The sequence below is a fragment of the Mytilus trossulus genome, chromosome 8, assembly GCF_036588685.1.
Source record: "Mytilus trossulus isolate FHL-02 chromosome 8, PNRI_Mtr1.1.1.hap1, whole genome shotgun sequence".
Taxonomy (NCBI): domain Eukaryota; kingdom Metazoa; phylum Mollusca; class Bivalvia; order Mytilida; family Mytilidae; genus Mytilus; species Mytilus trossulus.
Window position 1 is genome coordinate 72,044,737 of NC_086380.1, and position 9,613 is coordinate 72,054,349.

The window sequence follows — 9,613 nt, forward strand, 5'->3', positions numbered from 1 at the left end:
TAAATTGACAAAAAGGAAGAAAAAATATGGCCTGTCGAGGAATATCAGTGACAAGGATCTCAATTAAGGACTAGATCCCGCTAACAACCAGTTAACCTTTTTTATAATATGGTACATAGTCTCAGCTCTGGGATTCTTTTCAAAGCAGAACCAAATGTATTGGGTTACAAGTCAAATTCTAGACTAGAATTCATGCATTGTACAATGAAAGTTCCAACCATGTACTTGGGTCCGAAGCTGCACATAACTCATTACAAACCAAGATTTATTTTGTTATAAGTCATTGTTTCCCTACTAAACTATGTATTCTTCAAGATTACAAGTACACTTGGTACAATCAAAAACCTGATAAAAAATTGTTCAAATAAGGCCTTTGAAAAAAGTGGAATAAATTGCTATTGGAGTGTCAAACTATGATTTGTTCAATTTGTTGAATAAAATTCCTTAACTCAATAACATAAAATCTGAAATTAATAAAAATCGAAAGGAAGTTTACAACAATAGATTAAATATTTCAGCAAAGTTTCATGAGAACTGCTGAAAACATTTTTGTGTCAATGTCTGAAAACTGGAAAATCCCCTTTTTAATTGATAAAACCTGTTAACTCGGAAACGTATTTTCATATCTTTAGGCGTTTATCCCCAAAGATATCAAACGAAATGTGTGTTATTTCCATACAATTTTTTCTATCAACCCAAATCTGGGAAATATATGTCCAAAAAACAAACTGAAACATTCAAATTTACTAAAGGTTGGTATACATCTCTGTTAGGCCCTAGTTATAAGCCCAGCTCACTGTAATGAATAACAAACACAATGCCAATATAATTGTATCCCATGCCATGTATGAAAAGCCGTGACTTGACAAGACAACATAATTGAATCACATGCAGGGGCGGCCGGATCCGCCAAGTTTAAAAAGGGTGAGGTTCCCAACCCACGACAAAGGGGGTCCAACCACATTTCCACATTCATATATGCATTGATCGTCCAAAACAGGGGGATTCCAACCCCCGGACCCCCTGGATCTGCCAATGACATGGGTAGTAGCCGGGCATTATGGACAACTTTTTTTCCTTTTTTCAAAATTGTTTTTGTGTTTAATCATTTTAAAGCTTTTTAAACATTTTTACGAATTACATTGCTCTTAACCGTATATCAATTTCCAAATTCATTAGCAGTTTAATGACAATATGATAGATTATATGTGCTGACGCCCTACGGCCAGTAGTTTCAACTTTCTTTCTATGGATTAGCTGATACTAGCCTACAATTATGGCCAACCGTCAACATGGTCAAATGACAGTGATTATGTAAATAATGGGACCACTTTGTTGTATTTATAACTTGTGTCAATACAAGGTAAATATAGAACTACGTAATAATAACTATAATAAAACTTCATTTCCGTAATCAAATACAGCTTTTTGGATTTATACTAAACAAATCATTGCACATTCTAAATATTATATAGGCAATATATAACATTACATATCATCAGAGACATATATATATACGGAACATCAAATTGAGAATGGAAATGGGGAATGAATCAAAGAGACAACAACCCGACCATAGAAAAAACAACAGCAGAAGGTCACCATCAGGTCTTCAATGTAACGAGAAATTCCCGCACCCGCATGTATATATACACAAATCATACAAACTTGAATGAAAATATGAAGCGAATCCAACCTAAACCTATAAACTACAAGCATTCGGCAAATATCTCTAAGTGTACGGTTATTACTATAATAGTGCTATAAATCCAAGTTTTATCCAAAAAAGATTTGTATTCTCATAGTTGGTTCTCCTCTCTTTGTTATATAGCTCATAAAGTATCAGAGACGGATTTAGGGGGGGCAGGGGGCCCGCCCCCCCCCCCCCCCTTTTTGGGAAAAAAATTGATTGCTTATATAGGGAATCACTGAAGCGTGACCGGAGCGGGCCCCCTCTTAGGTCAGTTAGTGGGCTCTCACTTATGAAAATTTCTGGATCCGCCACTGATTATCTAGATATCTGTACATCATAAGCTTCCAATTGTATATGTCTGCGCTTTCCCGATCAAATCGTTTAAAAGTTGCATGATAAATTCATACAATGATTGTACATGTTAAATTGCTTTAAAAAGACCAATGGTTTGGTTTTCACATACAATAGAGTTTTCACATACAATAGAGTTTTCACATACAATAGAGTTTTCACATACAATAGAGTTTTCACATACAATAGAGTTTTCACATACAATAGAGTTTTCACATACAATAGAAAGATTCAGCAAGTTTGATTTCTGTTGTCGGTCCGATAACAGCAGATTGGAGTTACAAACAATATTTCCAATGTTTTTTTGGAATGAATATGCATTATATTTGCCACTGTCCATTGAATATTCTAGCATTCTGAATTTCACCTATGGTTAATCATAATCCGTTCGACATAGTTATAATTTAAGGCTCCGACGAGTGAAATGTCTTGTAATAAATTTGATCGATTCTAACTTTGTATCTATATAGCCTATTCATGAGAAAGCCATGCAAAATAAAATAAAATAAAATGACTGTTTATATATTTCGGCGAAGCATTGAAAAAAGTATTCCAAAGCATATTACCATAATGCATGATTATTTTTTTTTTGGCACAATTGTGTGAATACATCCAAATCGGTACCAAATATATAATCATTCAAGGCTTTATCAAACGCATGCAGTGTGTGCACATCTTCAGATAACGTCGACAATATATGTGCAGGTCTAGTGCATGCATGGTAACGTCTATGACTTTTTGTTTGTAACGTCACAATAGCGCCCAGAAGAAACCTACTTCTCTATTGTCGAAAGGAGCTTTTACTTCACGACCGCAAACATAAACGTATATGATAAAACTGAACAGTCTTTGAAGATATTGAGATTTAATTTTAAGAAGAATTTCAACAGGGTAAGTGACTATATTTATATTTATACAATTAAATAGAAAATATACTTCGATAAAGGTCCACTCGATTATAGTAATAGTCCTGATATAAATATATATATATCTTTTAATAATTTTATATATATATAAATTGTTAGCTGGTCTTTTTTCTAACAAACATTTTGGAACTATATATGAGTGCATGGCGGGCATTATATTTGGTGTCGATGTCAAAGATAAATGATATATTTTAGTGAATTGATTCGGCCTTAGTTGAAGGTTTAGTCAAATTCAAAGTCAAAGAAGACGTAAAAAAAGAAACTATAAAAGCCATGTATATTCTGCACGTAAATACTCACAAGAAAGGCAATGTTTATTTATGTTCCTTTTTTCAACTGTTTTCCGTCTTGTTGAACTTGAGATCACATGGTACTGTAATGTCATTTGGAATAATATTTGTCATGGTTTTATCAGCTGCTTATATATATGTTGTGTACAAATTGTAATGTTGTACAAATTATAATTTGTTCAGACTATTTTTACCAGTTATCAGAGTTTTATGAACCATTTGATACACATGGATGATGCAAGCAAACAGTCTTTTGTTTTGTATATTTCTGTCCTATTTCCACAACTACCTGGTACAGTCTAATACTGAGCATTGATTTAAAAAAAAACACATTTAAGAATTGAATGCTTCTTTTTGTAAATTTATTGGGGTGTAAAAGCGTACATTTTGTATGAAGCGCGTCAACGCTTTTACAACCCTATAAAGTTACAAAAAGAAGCATTCAATACTTATAATTACATTTTTAGCTAGGATCATGAAAACACGATTTTTATCAAGTTTTTATTTAATTCACCTGTGCACCTTATTGTTGGACCGCATGTCATCATGAATGATAAGTTTTTATTGTGTAATGCAATTGCTTACGGAATAACACGTGATGTGAAGTTAGCCTATCAGAATAACGTATTATAATGAAACATATACATCTAATGTAAATATTAGAACATACAAAGACTTTTAATGGATATGATTTTTGTATTTGGAGAAAATTATAACTGGAATTTAAACCATTCAAGTATCCTCATTCCAAGTTTTAGGACAATGAGAATGGCACCAAATATTTTAGAAGATAAACTTGAATTACCTGTTGCAAGAAAAAAAATATCAAAACTCTTATAATTTGTACAAACTTACATCTTGTGCACAACATTTTAATCATAATTATGTTTAATTGTTGATTTGTTTTATACTATTTTTTTATTCTCGTTTACAACATGTTCTTACTCCTCTTTAAAATACCTTTTTTTTTTTTTTTTAGAAGTATGTGCGATAGTGCACCAGAAATACCTACGAACAAGTCTGAAATGTCAGACCACCAGTTGGAGATTGACAATATTGCAGTGGACCAACACCACAAGGACAAAGATTTTTTTTCTCAGTAAGTAATATTTTTTTAAAGATAAGCACATACTTGTTTGTGCCGTTTTTACACGACCGTAAAGATTTTTGCAGTCGTGTATTGGTATCACGTCGTCGTCCGAAGACGGATGGTTTCCGGATAATCACTTTAGTATAAGTGAATATTAGAATAACAAAACGTTTATAACCACAAAAGGAAGGTTGTAATTGATTTTTGGGGTTATGGTCCAATCAGTTTCGGAGTTAGGTGCACAAAGGGACCCAAAACATACATTAATCTAGTTTCAGGACAATAAGTTGTGAAATTGTACCACAATGTTTACACCATTATGTTGACTGTTGTGATATTTTTAAGGGTTATAGGGCAAACAGTCTAGGAATCAAGGGACAAAAAAGGGGACAAAACAAGCGTTTTTGAAGTTTCGGGACAATAACTTATGATTAACTGTATAGATATCTCTGACATTGTACCGCAAGGTTCCATATAATGAAGGGAAGGCTTGGTATCAGTTTGGGGTTAATATCCCTGAACATTTAGGAATAAGGTGCCAAAAAGGGCCAAACAAGAGCAATTTTTCTTGTTTAAAGACAATAACGTGTGTTTAAGTGTATGGATCTCTCTGAAATTATACTACAAGGTTTCTTACTACAAAGGAAAGGCTGGAATTGAATTTTGGGGTTCTTGCTCCAAAGAGGGTTTCAATAAGTGAGGGGCCAAACAAGGATCCCAAATAAGCATTTTTGTAGTTTTCTCTGAAATCATACCACAAGTTTCCATACTACAAAGGGATGGTTATAGGGGGTAATGAATCAAACCTCTTAAATTTAAAGCTGTATCAAGCTTAGATGTTGTGTCCATACTTGTCCCAACTGTTCAGGGTTTGACCTCTGCGGTCGTATAAAGCTGCGCCCTGCGGAGCATCAGGTTTTTGTTTAAAGAAGGTCTATGAAATGAAGTTCACTCTTTATAACCGAAGAATTGCAAATCTTAGTTTTAATCCACCATTGCAGAAGATGTCCAAACATAAGGGGTGAAATCTGAAACATCCAAAACTAATTAAGTCATTCTTAAAGTTTCTTCGATCGAGTAGATTTATTTCGAACCCCTCTCATTAGGTACATGTATGAACGTGAAGCATTTTCGCTGTCGTAGTAGTATTATGTATCGTTTATATTGTCCGCTGTCCCGGGTTCAAGTCATGTTTTTTTTTTATAATTGTTTATATCTTGGAATACGCATTGTATCATATGTGCTTTGTCCAATAAAATATTTGAATTTGAATTTGAATAATTTTTGTCTGAATTTTCCATTTAAATGTAAACTAAATTAATGGATAATCATCATAATTGTATTAAAAAAATACATGCATGTTAAAAGGGATAAGCAGTTGGGATAGTTTATCAGACATGAATTAGAGACGTCGATTGTCAAACAATATTGACACATATAAAAGTTGCTATGGAGAAATCTAAATATAAAGTTTGAGGGGAAAATCCGAGGGGTTACACAATATTGAAGAAAGAAAGTGTATGACCTACCATTTTAAAAGGGTATAGATGAATTGAAATATTACATACAGCATATGACTTTATTTTAAATTCAGGTCGGCACAGAAAGATCAAAATCTTGAGTCAGACATAGATGTTATTAATGAAGAAATTAAAAGAAAGAATGAAAGAATCATCGAATTGGAATTAATGCTAGAAGAAAAGCAAGATTGGTTAAATTTGAAATCACAAATGGTTAAGAAGCTTGAGGGAGAGTTAAGTCATGTCCAAGCACGTCATCCCGAGGGATTCACCTTTGATGATACCGGAACTAGTATTGTCCCAAAATCATTGGAACAAACATTAAAAGATCTGGAGAGAGAAGAGAGAGAAGAAACATTCCGAACAAAGTACATGCCCGTTTATCATAGAGAAATCGAAGTATTTCGAAAACGAGGAAAATACCCAACAAATGTCCCGTATTTTAATGAAGTTTCCATCGCAACAGAATTCTTAAAACGCAAATATTTAGAGGCGTTTGGCGAGTGTTTTTCTTTTGATTACAAAAAGAAGTATTTTCCAATTAAACCAAACCCGTCCCCTCGTACACACATCAGACCATCCGAGGCATCTTTCATTCAACAAGAGGATAACAGAGAATTCTTGGTTTCTGATCATCTTGGTGGTGAGGTAGAGCTACTCCCAGTTGTCACAGAGGCATGTGATCTAGAACAGTTTTCCGAAAGTCCAACAAAACCAGGAATAATAAACAATGAATCAGCTGAGATATGCTGTCAAGGTGGAGACAGTTCTCCTGATATGTGGAGGACAAGACCAATACTTCCACGACCAAAAACACCACGACCGTCTTATAATAAGAAACCAGTAGAACGTGCTAATGTGAAAGAGTTGACCAACGGAAATAATCTATTTAATATCTACAATAACAATAAAACAAACAAAACACTTCCAACTGAAATATTTAAAGAATGTGCTCTCAAAAGATCTGTCAGTATGGACTCTGTTTTCGTAGGAGATGGTACAAAAATGCGTCCATATTTTATATGGCGGATGGGTGACGAATGTGTATCCTTAGAAAAGTATATAAATGTGTATACCAGAAATCCAGAAGAATTGTACGAAGCTGTCAAAAATCGGGGTATTGAAAAAGAGGAAGAAGACTCTGAGGAAAATGTACTAGTATTGTATGCTTTAATCAAAGCTAATATAACCTGTATCGATAAAACTAAAATTAAGTCAAATTTGAGAATTTTGGATTATTTCATAAGAGAAGAAGAAGAAAAAGATAAATCAGCACTGACACAAGTCCACACTGAGAATGTTGGTAAGACCGTCATAGATTTTACCCTTAACGATAAAAGAAGAGACGAGAAGGAAACGATAGTTCTGCCACCAGTCCAAACCGGGAGCTTTTATGAGGATACAGACGGTGCTGATAAATTCGATTATGAGAATAAACCTAGTACTAGTTTTGACATTATGTTTGAAAAACCAAAGAAACGAATGTCTAAACCCAAACTATCCTCCGAAAAAAGAGAAATCGTCAATTTGATACATGACGTCACAGACCAGAATATAAAGAGCAATGAACACAGAGAAGATATTAAACATGAAGAAAAGGAAAATATAAGTTTTGACATTATGTTTGAAAGTCCTAAGGAACAAATGACTAAACCAAAACTCACTTCTGGTGGAAGAAAGGCAAAGTTTCACTTGAAACATTCTATTAATGAAAAGAAAGATGAAAGTCATGATAACGAACAAAAAGAAGATGCAACAACTGCAGACAATCAAATTGCTGTTGAAAATGCTAATGGTGCATACAAAGAAGATCATGCATTGAAGAAACACGTAAGTTTCGATGTCTTTTTCGAGAGTCCTAATAAACAGAAACCTAAACCAAAGATGAGCTTTATGAAAAGAAGGCCAAAAAACGAAACAAAAAATAACATTGATGATAACGAACTCCAAAAAGTGGAGAAGCATGAGAAATCGCCTAAAGTACCTAGTAAAACAACTGATGTAAAACATTCAAATGGAGGATACCTCGGAGGAAAGTTTACAAATGGAAAACTCGGAGGAAAGTTAACAAATGACGTTTTGATCAAAAGGAAAGATCAAAATGAAAATAGGTTCAGGTTCTCATTTCTTCATCAAACCAGTTCTATCCCAAGCAGAATCCCTGTAAGGGTTAAGAGATCTAATGGACAAAGCACGTCTTTAACCAGATCAAATTATGAAAGGCCACAATCAAATTCAGTCAGACGTATTCCTTTCAGTGTATTCAAGGTTACTAACAAAAAACACAAAGCAAAAACAACTGGTTCTGTAGCTGCAAGATCGATCCCGGAGAGAAAAATATCAGTAAGACGAGGAACTGATCTCAAAATCAATAGGACAAGAAATGCTAAAAGTCCAAACGATGACAGTGGAGTGCATAGAAAGAGAGAGAGAGGTACAAAACTGCCTAGAATCACTCGGGCAAGAAAATCTAGAATACCGGTCCGAATTAAGGGCTATGTTTGGAATACTAACGAGAGTGAAGAAAAGCGAAAAATGGATGAAAGTAGACGCTTACTTGCACCTTTAAGCAGAATTCCAATTCCAAAAGATAAAATACGTCGTCCAAGTGACTGTATAATACCAAGGCTCGATCCGAATGAACATTTACCCCAAATATCCCAGAGTTTATCAAAGAGAGAAGAGCAAGCTAAAATTCGTGCAGTAAATCGGAATCTTATTTCTCCTACTCCCATGACCATAGGCGAGAAAGGCGAAAGAACTTGTCCAGAGTCTACATCAGAATTCCTGCAGCTACCAGCACTACCTACCCAGAATGCAATGGTAAAAACAAGTCATCCTGTATCAACATCAGGATTAATTGATCACACGCAGATACATGGAAGAAAGGATTACTTAGATGAAAACAAAATAGTATCGCCTTCTGTTATGGGAACGTTACCACCAATAATCGGCAGAAGTGACACGTATGTAAACCGACCCCTGTCAGCCTCTGGATTCGCAAAACTTCCTCCAATAAAAAGCACAAACAAAACAATAGAAATGGATCGTCCGAAGTCGTCTGCTAGGTTAACACCATTGTTTACCGCATTTGAGAATACAGAACATAGACCATTATCGGCATGTGGATCACCTCAACTTCCACCAATTATAGATGGAACTACCATCGAAATGAGGCCTACGTCATCATTATCTGGTTATGCACTACTCCCACCCATAACTAGTTATAAGCAAGGCTCAGCTGAAGACCAAGAAGTACCAGTTGAAGAATCAAGAGTTGAAACTGATTTATCACCCAAGAGGGCAGAATAATTATGACTATTTTTTTTGTTATTTTATTTTTATGTTTTGTTTTATTTGATATAAAGATTTTTTTATATTTAGTTTCTGGATTTATATATAAAAAGAAAAAAGTCTACGAAGGACAAATTTGAGACCTAAAACATTATAGATACATGTGAACAGGACGGTGTTAATGGAACTGAAACTGGTATTTTACATTTATGAGGGTCTGTATGGCAGGTGAAGTTTGTTTTTATTTCTGTAGTCTTCAATTTGATTGGTAATTATTCTCTGTTCTAAATTTGTTTTGCGCATTATTACCTTTCCCGTCGTATAGTATGGGTAAATACATGATTTTAATTAAAAAAGATTACACGAAACATATTACGCCAGAGACGGAGACTATATAATTTTTAGTTTTAAGTCTAAATTGAAAACAACGTTCAAACCTATGATTGCGT

General features: G+C 34.3%; 1 protein-coding gene across 1 annotated transcript; it reads left to right on the forward strand.

Moving 5' to 3' along the window:
• Nucleotides 1–2,812: 2,812 nt before the first annotated feature.
• LOC134681372 (uncharacterized) lies at nucleotides 2,813–9,254 on the forward strand. The gene is made up of 3 exons (XM_063540973.1): nucleotides 2,813–2,935; nucleotides 4,240–4,359; nucleotides 5,945–9,254. Exons 2-3 carry the CDS (start codon nucleotides 4,244–4,246, stop codon nucleotides 9,180–9,182), a joined length of 3,354 nt encoding a protein of 1,117 aa, XP_063397043.1. The 5' UTR covers nucleotides 2,813–2,935; nucleotides 4,240–4,243; the 3' UTR covers nucleotides 9,183–9,254.
• The last annotated feature ends 359 nt before the right edge of the window (nucleotides 9,255–9,613 follow it).

Excerpts from the sequence above, each read along its gene's own strand:
- LOC134681372 (XM_063540973.1), top strand. The coding sequence starts at position 4,244 with ATGTGCGATAGTGCACCAGAAATACCTACGAACAAGTCTGAAATGTCA. Across the intron at positions 4,360-5,944 it reads GACAAAGATTTTTTTTCTCA|GTCGGCACAGAAAGATCAAA; the intron begins GTAAGTAATATT and ends TTTTAAATTCAG.